The following is a 23,733-nucleotide window of genomic DNA, read 5'->3' as shown; positions in this document are numbered from 1 at the left end:
TCCGTATTGCCGTATTTCTGGATTTCGGGAAGGTTTTTGGCACTGTACCACACAAGCGGCGTGTAGTGAAATTGCGTGCCTATGGAATATCGTCTCAGTTATGTCACTGCATCTGTGATTTCCTATCAGAGAGTAAATGACGGAAAGTCAGCGACTAAGAAGTGATATTGGCCGTTGCCCAAGGTAGTGTTACAGGCCCTTTGCTGTTCCTTATCTATATAAACGATTCGACAGACAGTCTGAGCAGCTGTCCTAAGTTGTTTGCAGATGACGATGTCGTTGACCGGCTAATAAAGTCAGCAGAAGATCGAAACAAACTGCAAAACCATTTAGAAAAAATATCTGAATGGTGCGAAAAGTGGCAGTTGACACTAAACAAAGGAAAGTGTGAGGTCATCCACATGAGTGCTAGAAGGAACTCGTTAAACTTCAGTTACACGATAAATGAGTCAAATCTAAAAGCCATAAATTCAACTAAATAACTAGGTATTACAATTACGAACAAGTTAAATTGGAAAGAACACACAGAAAATGTTGTGCGGGGAGAGGGGTGGGGGTTCTTAAGTAATAGAACCCTGCACGTTGTGCTCGAGGGTGAGTGTTCATCGGAGGTGAGGGTATCATCTGGAGTGCCCCAGGGAAGTGTGGTAGGTCCGCTGTTGTTTTCTTCCTACAAAATGATCTTTTGGATAGGGTGGATAGCAATGTGCGGATGTTTGCTGATGACGCTGTGGTGTACGGGAAGGTGTCGTCGTTGAGTGACTGTAGGAGGATACGAGATGACTTTAACAGGATTTGTGACTGCTGTAAAGAATGGCAGTCACCTCTAAATATAGACAAATGTAAATTAATGCAGATGACTAGGAAAAAGAATCCCATACTGTTTTTGAATACTCCATTAGTAGTGTAGCGCTTGACACAGTCACGTCGACTAAATATTGGGGCGTAACATTGCAGAGCGATATGAAGTGAGACAAGCGTGTAATGGCAGCTGTGGGGAAGGCGGATGGTCGTCTTCGGTTCATTGGTAGAATTTTGGGAAGATGTGGTTCATCTGTAAAGGAGACCGCTTATAAAACACTAATACGACCTATTCTCGAGTACTGCTCGAGCGTTTGGGATCTCTATCAGGTCGGATTGAGGGAGGACACAGAAGAAATTCAGAGGCGGGCTGCTAGATTTGTTACTGGTAGGTTTGATCATCACGCGAGTGTTACGGAAATGCTTCAGGAACTCGGGTGGGAGTCTCTAGAGGAAAGGAGGCGTTCTTTTCGTGAATCGCTACTGAGGAAATTTAGAGAACCAGCATTTGAGGCCGACTGCAGTACAGTTTTACTGCCGCCAACTTATATTTGGCGGAAAGACCACAAAGATAAGAGAGATTAGGGCTCGTACAGAGGCATATAGGCAGTCATTTTCCCCTTATTCTGTTTGGGAGTGGAAAAGTGAGAGAAGATGCTAGTTGTGGTATGAGGTGCCCTCCGCCACGCACCGTACGGTGGATAGCGGAGTATGCATGCAGATGTAGATGGCTAACCGAAGACTGAGTTTTAGTGGCAGGACACTTAGAAAATGTAACAGAGCTAGTAAGGAGACTGCTTAGACTAGGCATGTCTGTCGTCTTTTGGAATATTGGTGCGCGGTATGGGATCCTTAGCAGGTAGGACTGACGGAGTACGTGGAAAAAGTTCAAAGGAAAGCAGTACGTTTTGTGTTATCGCGAAATATGGGTGAGATTGTCACAGAAATGATACAGGATTTGGGCTGGGCATCATTAAAAGAAAGGCGTCTTTCGTTGCGTCGGAATCTTCTCACGAAATTGGAATCACCAATTTTCTCCTCCGAATGGGAAAAATATTTTGTTGACAGCGCCCTAGATAGGGAGGAACGATCACCACGATAAAATAAGGGAAATCAGAGCTCGTACGGAAAGGTATAGGTGTTGGTTCTTTCCGCGCGCTATGCAAGATAGAAATAATAGAGTTGTGAAGGTGGTTCGAGGATCTCTTTCTTTCTTCTTCTTCTTTTGCTACTGCCTTTATCCCGCATCGTGCGCAGTGTCGGCAGGGTTAAGTACGGATTTGGTAATGCTAAGCTGAAGGGTGGCTGGATGCCCTTCCTGCCCCCACCGCATACCCCCTGGCATGGAATCGGGGTACCCCAGCTGTCAGCATCCAGTGTAAGGCGTGAAATAGTGTGAATGTGTTTCAAATGTCTGCGAGTCGTGTAACTGAGGCGGAACGTGGGGACCAGCCCGGTATTCACCTAGTAGGATGGGGAAAACCGCGTAAAAACCACAACGAGCTGGCCGGCACACCGGCCGTCGTCGTTAATTCTTCGGGCGGATTCGATCCGGGGCCGACGCGCCTACTAGAGTCCAGGAAGCAGTGCGTTAGCGCTCTTTTATTTTATTTTTTAAATTTCTTTAAATCTCATTTTGTTCGCTTTTGTTCGTTGCTTCTGCTCGGAGCGGACGTCGTGGGACATCTATTGAAGGTCGTTGTTGACCGATTAACTCAGTTTTTTTTATTACAGAGGGCAGCTATCCCTCTGACCGAACAGGCTGAGCTACCGTTCCGGCGAGCTCTCGGCTATCCTGGCGGGTTAGTTCGATGAACTATCTGGCAGGTACATAGCGTGACATCTACATATACATGGGTACTCTGCAAATGATATTTAAGTGGAGCAGTTCGTAGTGAAAGCGGTTAAGTACAGAAACAACAAAAGTGTCTCGGACGGAGAGAGAGAGAGAGAGAGAGAGAGAGAGAGAGAGAGAACTTATTTATTCAAGTATCGAATGTTCCGCAATATGCCAACATAAGACAAAAGGCCGCTACTGAAAGAAGACACTTGCCGGTGCTCGGGTTAGAAGCGGCGACCCGCAGCCGCGGCTGGCCGCCGCCTCACCCTGAGTGCAGCCCACCCCGCGGCAGTGTAGCGAGCCGTCCGGTCCTTCCGGGAAGCCGCTCTGTGACGGTCGGTTGTCGGCAGCGTCCCACAGTTGGCTGCTCCCCTTCTATTGATCTGTTTACGTCCCGCCTGGCCCCGGGGGCGGGTCCCGTCTCACCGACCCACTAATTATAGCAGGCGACACGTGTCGCGGGTCGGAGCAGCAGCAGAGCGCGTGCTAGGCCGCCGGAGCGTCTTGCTGCACGGCGGTGTTGGTCGTCACACGGGGACAGCCGAGCGAGCAGTGAGAAGCCACGGCTGCAGACCACTGACGAGAATTCCTTGCAGACGAGTGGAGAAGCTGCTACAAGCCGACCTCGGGGAAGATCAGTTCGGATTCCGCAGAAATGTTGCAACACGAGAGGCAATACTGACCCTACGACTTACTTAGAGGAAAGATTAAGGAAACGCAAACCTACGTTTCTAACATTTGTAGACTTGGAGAAAGCTTTCACAATGTTAACTGGAATACTCTCAAATTCTGAAGGTCGCAGGGGTAAAATACAGGGAGCGAAAGGCTATTTACAATTTGTACAGAAACCAGATGGCAGTTATACTAGTCGAGGGGTATGAAAGGGAATGAGTGGTTGGGAAGGGAGTGAGACAGGGTTGTAGCCTCCCTCTGATGTTATTCAATCTGTATATTGAGCAAGCAGTAAAGGAAACAAAAGAAAAATTCGGAGTAGGTATTAAAATTCATGGAGAAGAAATAAAAACTTTGAGGTTCGCCGATGACATAGTAAATCTGTCAGAGACAGCAAAGGACTTGGAAGAGCAGTTGAATGCAATGGATAGTGTCTTGAAAGGAGGATATAAGATGAACATTAACAAAAGCAAAACGAAGTTAATGGAATGTAGTCGAATTAAATAGGGTGATGCTGCGGGAATTGGATTAGGAAATGAGACACTTAAAGTAGTAAAGGGGTTTTGCTATTTGGAGAGGAAAATAACGGATAACGGTCGAAGTAGAGAGGATATAAAATGTAGACTGGCAATGGCAAGGAAAGCGTTTCTGAGGAAGATAAATTTGTTAACATCGAGTGATAGGAAGTCTTTTCAGAAAGTATTTGTATGGAGTGTAGCCATGTATGGAAGTGAAACGTGGACCATAAATACTTCAGACAAGAAAAGAATAGGTTTCGAAATGTGCTGCTACAGAAGAATGCTGAAGATTAGATGGATAGATCACGTAACTAACGAGGAGGTATTGAATAGGATTGGGGAGGAGTTTGTGGCACAACTTGGCAAGAACAAGGGATCGGTTGGTAAGACACTTTCTGAGGCATCAAGGAATCGTCAATTTAGTATTGAAGGGCAGCGTGTAGGGTAAGAATCGTAGGAGACCAAGAGATGAATACACTAAGCAGATCGATGTATGTTGCAGTAGGTACTGGGAGATGAAGAAGCTTGCACAGGATAGAGTAGCATGGAGAGCTGCTTCAAACCAGTCTCAGGACTGAAGACCACAACAACAACACTGAGTGGGACAAACGAAATGCGTGCAAAACGTAAACCTTGACGGCTGGAAGTGTCACAGTTACTATATCGTTCCGGTCTATTACGCTGTGGCCAAATGGATTTCACCTTCAAAACCCGGCGTTTCGACCCCACCTGCGGAGGACATTTTGAGTGAGGGATCGTAGATGCTTTGAGGGTCCGATTCACGCCTTGTCTCGGCAGTGACTACAGCAAAGCTCCGGTTCCGCACAGTGGCGTGACATCAAACGAACACGCAGGCGCAGCTGGCCGTTGTCGACTACAGTCATCATCGCATGGTGGAGGTCTGGTACACACCTTCTTCAAAAGCGGGACCCAGATTTCATTCAATTTCACGCCCACCTCTGTTTGGCGTTTCTTGCTGTGTGGTAAATGAACTTGGTGGTCCCCTGCCTGTAAGACATGTTCCGCATCAGCTGATGTCAGTCTTCCGTCTTCTGCAATTGCCCACGTGCTCTTAGAATCCTTTTTTGACCGTTGTTTTTGCAGTACCCACGTACACTTCTCCACAATTCACGGAATCCTATAAATTCCAGCTTTTCCCAGAGGATGGCGAGCATACTCGACCGATTGTAAGTCCTCTGGTACCTTCCGCCTGGGTGTGTAAGTTGTCGCAATGTTCCGCTTCATCCAGGTCATCGCTATGCAGTCGCTCGTATCTTCAATGGACGGCACGAAGATGTCAGATTTCACCGGCGCTTGAGGATTGTTACGGGTTCTACGCGGTGGTATTAACGCTCTTTGCACCTCAGTGAACGAATAACCACTCTTGAGCAATGCATTGCTGAGATGTTTTAGTTGTGCGCCAGGCAGCTGTCGTAAGCTACGATGATTGAGCAGCTGCATTCTCGTGATACAAAAGCCACTAATTGTTTTTCCGCAATTCCTGACGTTTTTTGCGTATTGCTCCTCACAAACGGCGCATAACGTCAATGTAATAATCCTGGTTGACCTTACGAACTTGAGGCAAAACTTCATGATGCACTACGCCACAGTAATTGAAAATAAAACAGTGAGCAAAACTTTCACATCTGGCGTGCTGTTTTCGGTCTCGGCTTTCCGGGATGCTTCCATTAAGAGGAGTAGGCTCTGGTTTCGACGTCACAGCCGTAAACCCGTGTTTCGTCACCAGCTATGACCTTTCGAGAAAATCAGGATCATCACTGACGTCATTAGAGAGCTCCTGAGCGATGCTCGTGCGACGGTTCCTCTGATCAAAATTGGGAAGTTTTTGAGCAAACTTCGCCGACATACGTCTCGTGCCCAAAAACATGCGAAAAAAATAGCATGACACGAGCCGACCGATATGCCAATATCCTCTGCAGCTTCTCTTACGGTAATTCGACTATTTTCCAAAACAATTTTCTCCAGGGCTTCGACGTTATCATCTGTTGTTGATGTGTTGGGGGCGACCAGAGAGAGATTCGTCATTGGCACCTTCTCGGCCATCTTGGAAGAGCTTGTACCACTTGTAAACTTTTTTTTTTTTACTTTGAGGAGAGTCACCGTATGCCACTCTCTACATTTAAAATGTTTTGGAGCACCTGATTCCATTTTTGACACAAACTCTGATGCAAATTCTGTGCTCCAATTTTTATAATAATCGAAAACCGCCGAGCACACTAACACACATCTAACCGTTCTGTCAAAAGCAAAGGAAGTGTCCTGTACAGTCGGAACTGTGATTATATGTTCGGGACATGTGTACGAACATAACAAACAAAAAATGGGTGGTGGAGTATAAGTTGCCTGCAAAGTTTGAAAAGTCACCTTACTTTTCGAACAGCCCTCTTACTTGATTGAGATTTTCACTCTGCAGCGGAGTGTGCGCTGATATGAAACTTCCTGGCAGATTAAAACTGTGTGCCGGACCGAAAATCGAACTCGGGAACTTTGCCTTTCGTGGACAAGTGCTCGACCAGCTGAGCTACCGAAGCACGACTCACGCCCCGTCCTCTCAGCTTTATTTCTGCCAGTACCTCGTCTCCTGCCTTTCAAACTTTACAGAAGCTCTCCTGCGAACCTTGCAGAACTATCGCTCCTGAAAGAAAGGATGTTGCGGAGACATGGCTTAGCCACAGCCTTGGCGATGTTTCCACAACGAGATTTTCACTCTGCAGCGGACCTTCTGTAAAGTTTGGAAGGTAGGAGACGAGACACTGGCAGAAGTGAAGCTGTGAGGACGGTCGTGAGTCGTGCTCGGGTAGCTCAGTTGGTAGAGCACTTGACCGCGAAAGGCAAAGGTCCCGAGTTCTAGTCTGTCTGGCACACACTTTTAATCTGCCAGTAAGTTTCAGCTCTCTTACTTGTTTGCTGTGGTCATGAACTCCCTGTCCGAATTCACCCTTCGTTTTCTTTACGACTTGAATAACACTGTGGATAGGATAATCAGTGTATCACTCCCTTCTTATCTACTGCATCCGTTTCATATTCTTTCACTCGGCTAACTGCAGCATGCCTTGTGTGCAACTTATGAGTAACGTTGTACTCGTATTTCTATCCGTGCTGCCGCGAGAATTTCAAAGGTTTTTCAGTGCACAATGGTTTCCCTAACTCTAGAAAATCTGTGAACGTGAATTTTCATTTCCTCCGTTTACAGTCTACGTGTCCGGAAATACTGCGTTGCGGTGGTCGGATGTGTAGGACATTGTGAACGTATAGCGCCTGCTAGCTATGCTGACCGCAATGATCTGCAGCGTTGGGGATTGCCTAAACGTTCAGAGCCAAAGGCAGTGTTGCGGTACCTAGTGCTCGAACACGGAACTCCGACGCATCTATGACGACCAATCACCTACCGCGATTTCTTCTATGGTCTTACATGTATATAATAACTAAACGTAGTTTATCTGTTTTCACGCCACAGACAAACACAAGCTGAGGTGACAAGTCATGGGATACCGCCTAATAGCGTGTCGGACCTCCATTTGCCCGGTATAGTACATGGACTCAATTAGTAGTGGGAAGTCCCCTATAGAAACATTGAGTCATGCTGCCAACATAGCCGTCCATAAACGCAAAAGTTTTGCCGGTGCAGGATTTTGTGCACGAACTGACCTGTTGATTATGTCCCATAAGTATTCGATTCGCGTCGAGGGATCTGGGTGGAGAAATAATTCGCTCGCTGGAATTTTGCGAAATGTTTTCCGCAGCATTAACGAACAATTGGGACCCGGTGACAAGACATTTTTTGGGAACACAAAGTCCATGAATCGAAGCAAATGGTCTTCAAGTAGCCGAACATAAACATTTTGCATCAGTGATCAGTTGAGTCGGAACAGAGGACTTAGTCCATGCCATGTAAACAAACCCCAGACCATTACAGAGCCACCACCAGCTTTAACAGTGCCCTCTTTGACAACTTGGGCCCATGGCTTCGCAGAGTCTGCGTGAGAGTCGAACCCTACCGTAAGATCTTACCAACTTATGTCGGGACTCAGGCGAGAAGGCCACAGTTCTGCGGTAGACTCGGGTCCAACTGATACGGTCACGAGACCAGGAGAGGCGTCGCGCTGTTAGCAGTCACACGTCCCACACTGATTTCTGCGGTTATGTCGCGCAGTGTTGCTTGTCTGTTAGCACTGACAACTATACGCAAACGGCACTGCTCCCGGTTGTTAAGTGAAGGCCGCCGGCCACTGAGCTGTAGTGACAGAAATTTGGCATTCGCCGCGCCCTATTGACACTGTGGATCTCTGAACACTGAATTCCCTCACGATTTTCGGAATGGAATGTCCAGTGTGTCTAGCTCGAACTAGCAGTTCGCGTTCTAGAGAGTGTTAACTCCCGTCTTGCGGCCGTATGTCCAGGTGTCTCTAAGAATCGACAGGCGCATTTCCTATGGGCTTTCGGCAGAGATTTGCAGTTTCGTTGGTGCAATGTGTACTTGGAGTTACCACAAACAAATACCGCTAATCGTGTTAGAATACATGAAATGTTGCTACACTTCATTAAATTAATCAACAGAACAGTTGCCAGTCGCGATGGCCGAGGGGTCCTAGGCACATCAGTCTGGAATCACACGACTGATACGATCGCAGGTTCGAATCCTGCCTCGGGCATGGATGTGTGTGATGTCCTTCGATTAGTCAGGTTTAAGTAGTTCTAAGTTCTAGGGGACTTATGATCACAGATGTTGAGTCCCATAGTGCTCAGAGCCATTTGAACCATTTTCTTCCATCCTGTAGATACATGTATAAAATTTGGCTCGGCGTTTTCTGATTTCGTCTGCTTTGTGTTCTCTTCATTCAAATGCCGTTTTTGTTGATTGCCCCGTAAATCTTCCTGAGAATTTTTCATTCCTGATTTTCTATTTCCATAATTTTTGAATCACCATCGTTTCAGCTGCGTAGATTGCTTCTGGAAGAGTTACTGTTCGATAGTGCCGTAATTTGGCGTCTGTCGAAATGCACTTCTCGTTGTAATGCGTCCACGTTTGCTTATAGGCTTTCTGCAGTTTGGTGATTGTTTAGTCATTGGCGATTCGGTTTAATCCTGGAGATTGCACAGTTTCTCCGAAGTATTTTAAATGGCACTTGTGCAATTTTACCGTGTTTTGTGATTGAAGGGCATTTATTTTCTGGCTGTCTTTCCATATATTTCGTTCGTTCGTTCTCTCTCTCTCTCTCTCTCTCTCTCTCTCTCTCTCTCCACTGCTGCTTCCGTTTTCAATAAGCTACCACAAGAAATCAAAGATCATAGCAGTAATTCACGATCTTTCAAACTGAAGCTGAAATCGAAACCTGGGTCACGCCTTCTATTCGGATGAATAGTTCCTTCAAAAATTAAGCTGATTCTTGGTGTATATGTTGATTGCGTTTAGTTAAAGTTACGGCTTGACTTTTTTCTTTTATCTGTTGCCACATTTATGTCGTAATTTCACGTTCTGACACGTCCAATGACCTTAGAGATTTGGTCCTACGGAACTAAACGTCTAAATAAATAAAATGAAAACATTCGGGGACATCTTGGTAAAAAACCTGAGTCATGGTTTGTCCGAGAGGAATAAAAGCTTTATGCACTATACTGCTACTGTCAGAAGATGAAAAATCTTCAGTGGTTTGAGTTGCTCATGCTAGCTTTTTTCAGTCGAGGGTAGCTCTCATTTTGCCACTGCTCACTATGTCGCTCTCTTTCAGCATCGCACTCAAAAATCCTAGGTACGTCACATGTGATGGCCGTACCATTCGTCGTCATAGGCAATGCTCTCAAGATGGCCAGCGCATTCATTGTTTTAGTATACTTTCTCCTCAGTTGTGATGTCTTTCGCCGCCACTTTTGTACAAACCTTTCGCGTGTCCAAATCTACGGTCAAAATATGATTTACGGTGGAAGTAAAATTAAAGCAATAACAACCCTCTGTCGCAAACATGAAGTCTCTTTGACCTGTGTTTCCGCAACTACTAACAGTGCCGTCATCAGAACTAAAACATTCAAACTGGCATGTCACGTATAAAATTCAAAAAAAAAAAAAAGTTGCCGAAACCTAGTTCAAAAATATTGATCATTTTGATTTGAGGCTCCTTGTGTTGGCCGCGTTTGCAGTTCAAATTGTTGGATGTGGTGTCCGCCAATTATGCGAAACGACGTTTTTCCTCTGTGGACCTTACATCCAGCTAGGTCAAAAAGACTTCATTTTTGCGACCGAGGGCTGTTACTGCTTTAGTTTTACTTCGTAACCGTCGCTGACACAGCAGCCGTGTTCAAAACTTTCACTGTAAAGTGCTTAACAGGCACCCATCCTTCTTACTGTTACACATTGGTCTGATCTCTGAAGAGCACATTTTCGGCGTCTTAAATTTTGTCTGTGTGACCGAGGTTGACCTTCGACGTATTCTCGGCCTTCAAAAATGACTTTCGCCAGTGCTGGTGATGACGAATGGTTGCACCATAGATCTGATCCAACTCGTGAAAGGTCAAAATCACGAACTCCCAAGGTTCAACGGAAAACTTAGTGGCTTAACGTTGCCCTAAATTCCGCTACCCCGTTTTCGTAACGCACGACTGAAACACAACTTCACATATGGCGCTCTCAAACTCTCACGATGGCCGTACGGTGCTAAAACTCGGACTGAGCATCTGGAAGAGATGAACGCACCGCTCTGCACAATTACAACTACACGGCGTTGCCAGATAGCTCGCAGTGTTAGCACTCCTATTACTTTTCTCACACATACCTCCTAAAAGAGCAGAGAGATGGCGTGACGACTCATGCATCGGTCACCCTGTATTATAGTGTGTGTGTGTGTGTGTGTGTGTGTGTGTGTGTGTGTGTGTGTGTGTGTGTGTGTGTGTGTGCGCGCGCGAAAGGCAACATGGTAAATTGTACAGTGTACATGGGAAATACACAAAAACGTACTTTTTTTTTTACAAAAAGTCTCTAGATAAACTTATGACTACTACATCTACATCGATACTCTGCAGATCAGATTAAAGTGCAGGAGGTTACTCGATCGTCCTTCACAATTATGTTATTTCAATCTCGTAAAGAACTAATACTTAAATCTCTCCATACCATCGCTGATTTCCCTTATTTTATCATGGTGATCGTTTCCCCTCTATGTAGATCGACGTCAGCAAGATATTTTCGCGTCCGAGGAGAAAGTTGGTGATGGGAATTCTATGAGAAGATTGCTCCGCAACGAAAAACTCCTTTGTTTTCGTGATGTCCACCCCAAATCGTGTATCATTTCAGTGACACTCTCACCCCCTATTTCGCGATGATACCAAACGTGCTACCCTTCGATGAACTTACTCCTGTTCTCAGTCAGTCCTATCTGGTAAGGATCCCAGACTGCACAGCAGTATGCTAAAACAGGACGGACAAACGTAGTGTTGACAGTCTTCTTAGTAGATCTGTTAAATTTTCTAAGTGTCCTGCCAATAAAACTCAGTCTTTGATTTGGCTTCCCCACAAAATTTTCTGCGTGTTCTTTCCAATGTAAGTTGTCCGCAGTTGTACTTCATAAGCATTTAGTTGACTTTACGGCTTTTAGATTGACTGATTTATCGTGTAACGCACATTTCGTTATTTAGGGTCAATTGCCAATTTTCCCACCGTACAGAAATATTTTGTAAACCGTTTCGCAATTTGTTTCGATCATCTGATGACTTTACTAGTCAATAAACGGCAGCGTCATCTGCAAACAACCGAAGACTGCTGCTCAGATTGTCTTCCAAATCGTCTATATACAAAAGGAACGGCAAAGGGCCTATAACACTACCTTGGGGAACGCCAGAAATCACTTCAGTTTTACTCAATAACTTTCCGTCAGTTACTACGAACTATGACCCCTCTGACAAGGTATAACTCATCCAGTCTTACAACTGAGACGATATTCCATAAGCACGCAATTTCACTACAAGCCGTTTGTATGGTATCGTGTCAAAAGGTTTCCGGAAGTCCGGAAATACGGAATGAATTTGAAATTCCTTGTCAGTAGCTTTCAACAGTTCGTGCGAGTCAAGAGTTAGTTGTGTTTCACAAGAACGGTGTTTCCTAAATCCGTGTTGACTGTGTGTCAGTAGACAGTTTCCTTCGAGATAATTCATAATGTTCGAACACAATATATGCTCCAGAAACCCGGTGTACATGGACGTTAACGCTATGGACCTGTTGTTTAGTGGATTACTCCTGCTACCTTTCTTGAATGTCGGTGTGAGCTGTGCAACTTTCCAGTCTTTGGGTACGGATGTAACGTAGAGTGAACGGTTGTGTATGATCGTCAAGCATGGAAGTGCTGCATCTGAAAGGAACCTAATTCGTACACAGTGTGGACCAGAAGACTTGATTTCATTAAGTGATTTAAGTTAAAAATGCCTTGCGGCTAGGGCACCCCGTCGGGTAGATCGCTCGCCAGGTGCAGGTCTTTCCATTTGACGCCACTTCGGCGACTTGTGCGTCGATGGGGATGAAATGATGATGGTTAGGACAACACCCAGTCCCTGAGCGGAGAAAATCTCCGATCGAGCCGGGAATCGAACCCGCTCGCGCTGACGACTCAGATACCGGGGGCCGGACGGTGATTTAACTTGCTTCACTATTTCGAGGATTCCAGAATGAGATTTTCACTCTGCAGCGGAGTGTGCGCTCCTGGCAGATTAAAACTGTGCGCTGGGCCGAGACTCGAACTCGGGACCTCTGTTAAATTTGGAAGGTAGGAGACGAGGTACTGGTAGAAGCAAAGCTGTGAGGACGGGGCTTGAGTCGTGCTTGGGTAGCTCAGTTGGTAGAGCACTTGCCCGCGAAAGGCAAAGGTCCCGAGTTCGAGTCTCGGCCCGGCACACAGTTTTAATCTGCCATGAAGTTTCACTTCGAGGACATTTACTTGTACATTAGTCATGTTGGCAGCTGCTCTTGATTCGAATTCTGGAATATTTACTTCGTCGTCTTCTGTGAAGGCATTTCGGAAGGTTGGGTTTAGTATCTCTGCTTTGACAGCACTGTCTTCGATAGTATGCCCATTGCTGTTGCACAGAGAAGGCATTGACTGTGTCTTGCCGCTAACGTACTTCACATACGACCAGAATATCTTTGGATTTCCTGCCATGTTTCGAGACAGTTTCGTTGTGGACACTGTTATAAGCATCTCGCATTGAGGTCCGCTCTAAATTTCGATCTTATGTAAGAGATGACCAGTTTTGGGGATTTTGCGTCTGTTTATAAATGACATACTTTTTTCTTTCGTTGTTTGTGCAACGGTGTTCTGACTCGTTTTGTGTGCCAAGGAGAAAAAGCCCGTCGTTCGTTCGTTCATTTATTTAGTATAAATCTATCAATTGCTGCCGATACTTTGAATTCAAGCCGTATCTGGTCTACTCTTATTGTTAACAGGGCATGAATGTTCTCAAAGTAGCTACGTTCAGACATGCCGTTCATACTGCCGCGTGTCTTACATTGTTTTGGACATTTTGCTGAGCACCAGTGTATTTAGTTTCGTGGGTGGGAAACGAAGCGTTTGGTGTAAGAGGCACCGCCATACTCATCAAAAGCTGGCTGGTGACCTACTGGTGAAACACATGGCTATTTTTAGCGTGTTAGATCATCATTGACACGCAGAGCTCAGTTGTCCATGAATGAATGAGACCGGACGACGTTTGAGCAACGTCTTTAAAAATCTATTCAGCACACGGGGGATTGAACATCACGGCCAGCGCAGAAACCTTATAGGCGCATGTCGCTAAAACGGTGCGCGTTTTAAATTTTTGTCACATGAAAAGGATTTCTTAAAAAAAAAATTCTTGTAAACATTCCAGAGTTTCACGTACTGCCTTGCTTTACACATTGTTTATGTACTTAGCAAACTACTGTACACTACACGTAACTGCTACTTCGTTCCAGTTTCGTCCATTTTTTTTTGCACGCGCAGTGTGCCCGGAATTCGTCCCGGTCGGTTTATTGTTTGCAGCTGGAAGTCTGTGCCACTGCTCTGTTACGTAAACAGAGGAGACCTTACGTCAACACTTTATCAAGAGTGCGTCTGCAGCAGTATCACATTGTTCACTGAACATTTTTCTTCCGCCACAGAGGTGTACTGTTTTTCAGTGAACGTCGGAAAATGACGAAACCCGCGCGTGGAATTTCCGCCTAATTTCAGGAATGGCAGCCGTCGTTAAATGTGGACTTTACCAATTTTATTTTCTGTTCAGCTCGCGTATCGACAAGCCAAAAACGACTACCTACACAGCATTAGTCGGAGGGAAGGTATATTCTTTAGGGGTGATAGTAATGCTGATTTTGTGCAGAACACTTCATATGGACATACGCTCTATTCGAATGATTTCCGAAATTAAAGACACAAAAAGTCAATTTTTCACATTTCTCTTGAATAACTGTAAAACCGCGCCCTGTGAGGAAAACGTGTCACAGTACAAAATTAGTATAAAATTAAACTTAAATTTTCTGCAAAAGAAATTCTTACTCATTTTTTTCCGTAGGCTGAATAATTTGCGTAAAGAGAGCGATAGAATACTGAAAAGGTAGCGCGATGCTCATCCACTTCAGCTTACGGTTTCTTTGTAGGACAATTTGAAGTCGTTTCTCAACTTGACTGACCGCAAGTATCATAGATCAAATTGTTAGTCTCCGATTTCTCTACACTGCTCTGGTATATTGTAAACAATGACGACGTGCTGAATAATGCAGAAAGTAACTATAACAGTGAACATTAAACGCGTTCTATCTTGTGAACCATTCGGAATAGGGAATATGTCCATGTGAAGGTTTTTGTTGGGAAATCACCAATACTGTTCTCTCAAAACATGTACTGACCCCCTGATTCAGCGTATATGCCTCCGTACAGCCTCTAATCAGTCTGTCTGTCTCTCTCTCTCTCTCTGTCTCTGTCTCTGTCTCTGTCTCTGTCTCTTTCTTTCTCTCTCTGTCTCTTTCTTTCTCGGTCTCTCTCTCTCTTTCTCTTTCTTTCTCTGTCTCTCTCTCTCTTTCTCTTTCTTTCTCTCTCTCTCTGTCTCTCTCTCTTTCTCTTTCTCTCTCTCTCTCTCTCTCTCTCTCTCTCTCTCTCTCTCTCTCTCTCTCTCTCTCTCTCTTACTGTCAGATATCATCCGTGGGGTGTATGGTCGTACCTGATAATTACCGTACTGTTTCCTCGCAATAGAGATTCCCTAAATGTACCCAACAGCTTTTTGCGGAAACTACATCCTCTTTCTTCCACGGATCCCCACTGAAACTGCCTGATGCTCTCTGCCGACCGAACTAGGTGGCGCAGCGGTTACTACACTGCACTAAACATTCGGGAGGACGACGGTTCAAACCCTTGTCCGGCCATCCTGCTCTAGGTTTTCCGTGATTTGCCTAAATCGCTTCAAGCAAATGCCGGGATGGTTCCTTTGAAAGGCCACGACCGACTTCCTTCCCCTTTTCTCCCCTAATGCGATGCGACCTATGACTGCTCTGTTGGGTCCCCTCCTCCAAATCAAGCAGCTAACCCCCTGTCACCCTCTGTATCAACTTGGTAAGAACCCTACCGGAGCGTCTCCGAATTCTTCTCATGCCCGCCATTCCTCGTTCTCGATAAGGACTCCATACACTGCACAACACACTCTAGGAGTGATCGCGCTGGTGTCTTGTCTACGATCTCTTTTGCAGTAGCGTCGCATGTTACCAGAACCCTCCCTCCCTCCCTCCCTCCCTCCATCTAATACTGTCCATACACTGCACAACACACTATAGGAGTGATCGCGCTGGTGTCTTGTCTACGATCTCTTTTTGCAGTAGCATCGCATGTTACCAGAACCCTCCCTCTAGTACTGATTTATCGTGATCGTCCCGTTACACGTCGCATTTTCGTACGATTTCGTAATATTTCAGCGATTTCACATGCTGTTAGACATTCGGTACTCATCTTAAAATGGAAAACTGTCGAATTCCTTCCATTAAGCGTGGCCAATACCTTGGATTTACCAAATGGAAATAGTGACCAAGTCCGTTTGGTTTCTGTGCGATGACAATACTTCTCTGAGGATAGCACGGTTGTAGGAATCGGGTTTGTCAGTTTTACTTCTGGTTGTCACTCTCAGATCGTGATGACTCAATGGAGACTCTTCGACTATCTCACAGCCTGTTATGGTAGTGAAAATTCTTACGTCATTTCTCCTATTACAGCTCTACACTGTGCCAAGGTGCCAAGCCTGTCACCTGAAGATTGCGATTCCGTGAAGTTTCCAAAGCCATCGGTTCACATTCGCACGTACAGCAGTGTGGTTCCAAAAGGGACACTTCTGTCAAGAAATCTGTCTAGGACTACTGTCCGAGCATTAGTGTAAATGTCAGACACAGTCGCTGGTGTCGACACAGGTCGTGGTGGTAGCCCGCATTTCGTATCGTCGACAGTGGAGCAGTTGGAGGTGCAAGAGAACAGGAGTGCCAGCTTGAAGACCAGTGAGTGTAGTGGGTGATCGCCGATGTGACTGCGTGCTGGTCTGAGGTTGGAGGCTGGGATCAGCGATGCTGCAGCACTGGTTCCACTCGCTGCAGAAGGCGCACTCGGAGGACCTGGACGTGGTGAGCCCCGTGGAGGAGGAGGGCGCGACCCACCACCACCACGGCCACCACCACCACCACCACCCACTCTTCAGACACAGGAGGAAGGTACACTTGTGCAGACTTGGCCTGGATTGAGCTTCTAGTAGCTGGCTTCTCCGCACCGCTTGCTGTAGACCCAGACCCGTTACAGTGCGACTAAGCGTGGCGTAATGGATGGTCGTGTGTGGGTCTGGGAGCTTTCGTGGTTTTTCTTTTTGCACTGCAGGTGTAAAAGCGTTCAATGCTTTCATTATAAAGACTGTGACACACACACACAGTGTGAGTGGGGTTGGGAAAGGGGCTTTCAGTGCTGCGTGTTGTCAGCTGTTGTCATGGTCCAACTTTTGCAGAGACTAATGATACTGAACTGACACCAGACCGTATATTGGGACAGTTTCGATGAGCGTGAGCATAGTAATGAAGGGGCCAGGAGAATGTAACTTCTCCCAGTGAGTGAGTGAAAAAAAGCACTCCGTCTTGAGGCCACGAGTGGCCTACCGGGACCATCCGACCGCCGTGTCACCCTCAGTGGAGAATGCGGATTGGAGGGGCGTGCGGTCAGCACATCGCTCTCCCGGTCGTTATGTTGGTATTCTTGACCGAAGCCGCTACTATTCGGTTGGCTCCGAAAAACGGCGACAGCGCATGGCGGCCTGGATGGTCACCCATCCAAGTGCCGACCATGCCCGACAGCGCTTAACTTCGATGATCTGACGGAAACCGTTGTATCCACTGCACCAAGGCCGTTGCCACAACATTCAGAAATAAGAAATTTTTATTTCTACTACTGTCGCTGGCAGCCTATAAGTTTCTCTACATCGGTTGGAATTACAGCGCGTTTCAAAAAGAACGATCTCATTTGAAAACTTACTATTTATCGAAAAAACCTATTACAAAGATGGGATTCATTGTAAAATACTCACAAAAAAACCTTAAAACTTCCAGCCAAGCTATTACAAATGCTACGTGTGTCCACCGGCACGATCATCATCTGCACGATAGATAAATTCGTCATAGACTTCACACAGCGTGTCAGCTTCTACAGAAGTTATGGCAGCTGGTATTCTATTCTTCACTCTTCTCTGTCACGAGGTGAAGGACAAAGGAACGTGCTTCCCTTCAAATATCTACTGAACTCCTCCCGAACAGCCCATGTAGGCCAAACGGTACCGACCGGCCGCCGTGTCATCCTCAGCGCATAGGCGTCATTACATGCAGATATGGAGGGACACGTGGTCAGCACACCGCTCTCCCGGCCGTACGTCAGTTTACGAGACAGGAACCTCTTACTTAAGTAGCTCCTCAGTTTGCCGCACACGGGCTGAGTGCACCCTGCTTGCCAACAGCGCTCGGCAGACAGGGTGGTCACCCACCGTAGTGCTAGCCCAGACCGACAGCGCTTAACTCGGGTGATATGATGCGAATCGGTGTTACCATTGCGGCAAGGCCGTCGGCGCCTTCAAGTGTGACCACAAGAAAAAACGACACGGGGTGATGTCTGGCGACCTCTGGACGCCAAGAATGCAGCGCAGCGCGAGTCTCTGGTTCCATTTGCCATGTGGAGCCTCGAGGCAGTGTGTCATACAATGAGAAACTGACGAACTTCGTTGTATTACTGTGGTGGAGCTCCATCCTGTTGAAAAGTGAAGTCGCCAGAGACCTACTGAAGTTGTGGAAAGAAAAACAGTTGTGCACTATTTGAAGACAGCTCGACCCTGAACAGAGCGCCCTCCAAAATCACTAGACGTGACCCTTCCTACTTCCTTTTTCCGGGAATGTTTGAAGGGGAGTGTCTTCATCTGCTCTTTGCGTCATGACAAAAAATAAGTGCAGAACATAATAAAAGGCGCCGAAAGCAGATACATTGTGTAAAGTTAATGTCAAATTTAGCTATCTTCTAGGCGTTCGTCGTGCTTCTGCTGCACACAGAGCATTTGTAATAGCATAGCTACGACTTCAAAATTTTATATATTGCAGTTCGATGCTTTTAGTATGCATTTATCAATAAAAACTGACTTGTGAAATAGGGTGATCATTTTTCAAAAACGCTTTATTCTTGACGGGGTAAGCACTTCCTAACTGCAATGGTCACAAAGTCATCCTAAGGTCTGCAATTGGGTCCGTCAGTTAGCAGATGCGTGTTTTCGAAATGCACTATGTGCAATAATTTCTACTCTTGGACAAGAAATCTGGCTCGAAACAGGCGTTATTGTTATCTGAAATGAAATTTTTATCTCAAAGAAAAGGAAAACCACCGTGTCCACAGTTGCCTATGAACTTGAACAACCTTCACTTGATCCTTTTGCTGCAAAGTGTCTTTCTCTGCAAAATATCATTAATAAGCGAGAAAAAGTGTTCAGCAATAACTGCTGAGATCCGTGTGTCTCTTCCATACCTCTCTTATATAAAAAAAACAAAAAGCTCACATTTGAATGGCGAACAGATAAGTTGGCGCTAAGGGAAAACAACGATGGACTCTGTAGCAACACGTTTCATCAGCTTAAGTGATATCCTCAGCGGATATTTCTTTGTTGCCTGAAAATTTTTCCTTTGGTCACAGGGTTGGTTGTTGGGCGCCAACATTGGGAAGACACTCATAAAACCTACAGTGGCACACCGTTTCGAGGAAGGCGGTGTCCAGACTGTTTTACTGTTGGACTTCCGAGAAAGTAGACTAAGACAAGAAAGAACGACGCACCACGTCAGAATTACCGAATGGGTCGGTCGTCGGTAGATGTGATGTACTCGTACAGACAAACGTAAGATTACAATTTCGGAAAAGGAACTCAATGATTTATTGGAGAGAGAGAGAGAGAGAGAGAGAGAGAGAGAGAGAGAGAGAGAGAGCGTTACAGATTGAGTATGTCACTGACAAGTTGATCTATCTCTGGCCATTAGACAACCGGTTTTTGGGTTTGGTGTTGATTAGCTGTTTTTGGATGACCTCCAGAGAGAGATCTTGCCAAATTCTGTCCAACCGGCGCGTAAGAGGATCAACACCCCGTGCCGGTCTGAGGGCTCTGCCCATGATGCTCCAAACCTTCTCAGTTATGGAGTATCCGGCGACGTCGGTGGCCGAGGTAGGTCTGGGCGAGCACGAAGGCAAGTAGTAGAAAGTCCGCCATTTGCGGGCAGGCGTTATCCTGCTGGAATGTACACCCAGGATTGCTTGCCATGAAGGGCGACAAAACGTGGCGCAAAATGTCGTCAGCTTACCGCTATGCTGTCAGGGTGAAGCGGATGACAACCGCAGACGCCCTGCTATGAGAATAAACGGCACCCCAGACCAGCACTCCGGATGGCGAGCAGTGTGGCTGGCGAAAGCCGTGTTGGTTTCCCTACAGCTGGGGCATCTCCAGCCACGCCTTGGCTGGTCACTGGGGCTTTCGAAGTGAGACTCATCACCGCAGACAACTCCACTCCACTCCATTCAGTGAGAACCCAGCCGTGGTCTCAGGTCTCGCTTCCGGTCATAGGAGGACCCCTTCGGTTGTCGTCCCACGGCACCCTACGAGGACAGGAACACGTCGAGAACGTCCTGCACCCACCTCGTCCTGTTGGCCTTACTGATGACGAGCTGTCCTGCGCTTAAAATTCAGCAAGATAACGACCGCCCGCAAACGACGAGAGTTGCTATTGCTCGCCTCCGTCCGTGCCACACCCTCTTACCTTTGCCAGCAAGATCGCCAGATGTCTCCCCCAGTTGAGAATGTTTGGAGAATTGTGGGCAGCGCCTCGAAACCAGCTCGGGATTTTGATTATTTGACGCGCCAACTGGACAGAATTGGGCACCGCTTCCTGAGGACATCATCTGATAACTCTGCCAATTAATGCCAAGCCAAACAATCGGTTGCTTGAGGGCCAGAAGTGGACCAACGCGTTACTGACTTGCTCCGTTTGTGAAGGTCTCTCTCTCTCTCTCTCTCTCTCTCTCTCTCTCTCTCTCTCTCTGGAATATAAAAAACTCCAATTTTTTTTCTGAAGTTATAGTAATTCGGTCGTACATGTACATTACAGCTACCGTGTCATTCGAATACTTTCCCAAGCACGGGATCCCAGGTTCGATTCCCGGCGGGGTCAGGGATTTGCACCTGCCTCGAGACGACTGGGTCTTTGTTATCATATCATCATCATCATCATCATCATTCATGAAAGTGGCGAAATTGGACTGAGCAATGGTTTGGAATTCCTACAGGCGCTGATAACCGCGCCCATGGCGATGATAATTCTTCGTGATGATGATGATGATGATGATGATGATGATGTCTTTCGTCGTACAATTTCGTTGGTGAAACAATCCAGGTGACCTATGCATAATTCTGAAATCAACGACCATGAAAAAAGAAAGCCATGTAAACGCTAGAAACATAGCCATACCCTGAAGTTGGCTGTAACGTTTTCTACCGTGAATTACGCCTAACATAAACTTGGTACGTAGTAGAACAGAGGATTAGAAGTTACTGCACGAAACACCAACTACTTCCGTGCGTGTGTACAGCTTTCCGCAGGACATACAATTTTCTGCTTATAAAAGTTATGTTCTTACTGGTGACTGGTTTCATTTGAGACTGAATAATTGGCATTTTTGGAAGCCAGCAGTTTGACTTGTTTCTGCTTGGTACTTACTTTTTGGTGCTTTTTGCTTTTTTTCTGCACTTAGTTACTCTAAGTTACTTGGATACATATTTATATCACTGTAGTGTTAAACGTGCACACTCGAGATAATGGTGGTTATTGGAATGAAAAAAAAAACCCGCATGTAGCTCGAGCGTCGTTCGTGATTGTTCATACTCAGCGTTCGTTCAGGTACTTGCTTGCCAGTGGTGTTAATCGTACAGTACTACACTATGCTATACTATATTACAAAACAGAATAGAAACAGAATGTATTTGACGTTCTAGCGTCTCGTGGTCGCCTTTCTGTTTCCTCATTTTTTTCGGCCATATCCGTGACACTCCAGTGGGTCAGACAAACCGGCGACCATTCGCGCTGCCATTCTCCATTTACCTGATACTGCTGTGTGGCGTGGCTGACACATCTCCCTTTGTAGACCAGTATCGCAGCAACGAATAAAAGTCCACCGCTTCCTGTACCTACGACTAAACCTATATGATCATCCTATTTTATATACGTACAAAGTGCTAAACACATGTATTTTAACGATTTGGCAAATCCAAAATGTCACTCGTTCATACTGCAGAAATAAGGTGCTATGTTTTCCGCTTGGAGACACGTCTGTTCCCTTAACGGTCAAATACTGTCACATTTGAGCCGGTGGTAAGTATGACGCTATTAATGAACCCAAAACGGACAGATGCTGTCTGTGGGTCCCTTGTGGAACACTGTTTAGGCCGTGACGTCGTCGTAAAAAATTCAGGCGCTGCATCTACATCTACATCTACATCTACATGACTACTCTGCAATTCACATTTAAGTGCTTGGCAGAGGGTTCATCGAACCACAATCATACTATCTCTCTACTATTCCACTCCCGAACAGCGAGCGGGAAAAACGAACACCTAAACCTTTCTGTTCGAGCTCTGATTTCTCTTATTTTATTTTGATGATCATTCCTACCTATGTAGGTTGGGCTCAACAAAATATTTTCGCATTCGGAAGAGAAAGTTGGTGACTGAAATTTCGTAAAAAGGTCTCGCCGCGACGAAAAACGTCTATGCTGTAATGACTTCCATCCCAACTCGTGTATCATATCTGCCACACTCTCTCCCCTATAACGCGATAATACAAAACGAGCTGCCCTTCTTTGCACCCTCTCGATGTCCTCCGTCAATCCCACCTGGTAAGGATCCCACACCGCGCAGCAATATTCTAACAGAGGACGAACGAGTGTAGTGTAAGCTGTCTCTTTAGTGGACTTGTTGCACCTTCTAAGTGTCCTGCCAATGAAACGCAACCTTTGGCTCGCCTTCCCGACAATATTATCTATGTGGTCCTTCCAACTGAAGTTGTTTGTAATTTTAACACCCAGGTACTTAGTTGAATTGACAGCCTTGAGAATTGTACTATTTATCGAGTAATCGAATTCCAACGGATTTCGTTTGGAACTCATGTGGATCATCTCACACTTTTCGTTATTTAGCGTCAACTGCCACCTGACACACCATACAGCAATCTTTTCTAAATCGCTTTGCAGCTGATACTGGTCTTCGGATGACCTTACTAGACGGTAAATTACAGCATCATCTGCGAACAACCTAAGAGAACTGCTCAGATTGTCACCCAGGTCATTTATATAGATCAGGAACAGTAGAGGTCCCAGGACGCTTCCCTGGGGAACACCTGATATCACTTCAGTTTTACTCGATGATTTGCCGTCTATTACTACGAACTGCGACCTTCCTGACAGGAAATCACGAATCCAGTCGCACAATTGAGACGATACCCCATAGCTCCGCAGCTTGATTAGAAGTCGCTTGTGAGGAACGGTGTCAAAAGCTTTCCGGAAATCTAGAAATACGGAATCAACTTGAGATCCCCTGTCGATAGCGGCCATTACTTCGTGCGAATAAAGAGCTAGCTGCGTTGCACAAGAGCGATGTTTTCTGAAGCCATGCTGATTACGTGTCAATAGATCGTTCCCTTCGAGGTGATTCATAATGTTTGAATACAGTATATGCTCCAAAACCCTACTGCAAACCGACGTCAATGATATAGGTCTGTAGTTAAATGGATTACTCCTACTACCCTTTTTGAACACTGGTGCGACCTGCGCAATTTTCCAATCTGTAGGTACAGATCTATCGGTGAGCGAGCGGTTGTATATGAGTGCTAAGTAGGGAGCTATAGTATCAGCGTAATCTGAAAGGAACCTAATCGGTATACAATCTGGACCTGAAGACTTGCCCGTATCAAGCGATTTGAGTTGCTTCGCAACCCCTAAGGTATCTACTTCTAAGAAACTCATGCTAGCAGATGTTCGTGTTTCAAATTCTGGAATATTCCATTCGTCTTCCCTGGTGAAGGAATTTCGGAAAACTGCGTTCAATAACTCCGCTTTAGCGGCGCAGTCGTCGATAACAGTACCATCGGCACTGCGCAGCGAAGGTATTGACTGCGTCTTGCCGCTTGTGTACTTTACATACGACCAGAATTTCTTCGGATTTTCTACCAAATTTCGAGACAATGTTTCGTTGTGGAACCTATTAAAGGCATCTCGCATCGAAGTACGTGCCAAATTTCGCGCGTCTGTAAATTTTAGCCCATCTTCAGGATTTCGCGTTCTTCTGAA

At 45.9% G+C, this 23,733-nt stretch overlaps 1 protein-coding gene and 1 non-coding gene across 2 annotated transcripts in view; both read left to right on the top strand.

The window, feature by feature from the left end:
* Positions 1 to 23,733, top strand: part of LOC126295070 (homeobox protein B-H1-like) — a 295,733-nt gene that overhangs the window by 65,927 nt on the left and 206,073 nt on the right. Inside the window, exon 2 of the mRNA XM_049987316.1 lies at positions 16,065 to 16,550. Within this exon, the coding sequence (XP_049843273.1) occupies positions 16,407 to 16,550 (144 nt within the window). The 5' untranslated portion in view covers positions 16,065 to 16,406. The remainder of the gene's footprint in view (positions 1 to 16,064; positions 16,551 to 23,733) is intronic.
* Positions 12,653 to 12,727, top strand: Trnas-cga (transfer RNA serine (anticodon CGA)). The gene has a single exon. It is a non-coding gene; the product is annotated as a tRNA-Ser (tRNA).

This window comes from Schistocerca gregaria, chromosome 11 (genome assembly GCF_023897955.1).
Source record: "Schistocerca gregaria isolate iqSchGreg1 chromosome 11, iqSchGreg1.2, whole genome shotgun sequence".
Taxonomy (NCBI): Eukaryota; Metazoa; Arthropoda; class Insecta; order Orthoptera; family Acrididae; genus Schistocerca; species Schistocerca gregaria.
Note: the sequence above shows the minus strand (reverse complement) of the source record. Positions and strands in the feature narration are given on the sequence as shown.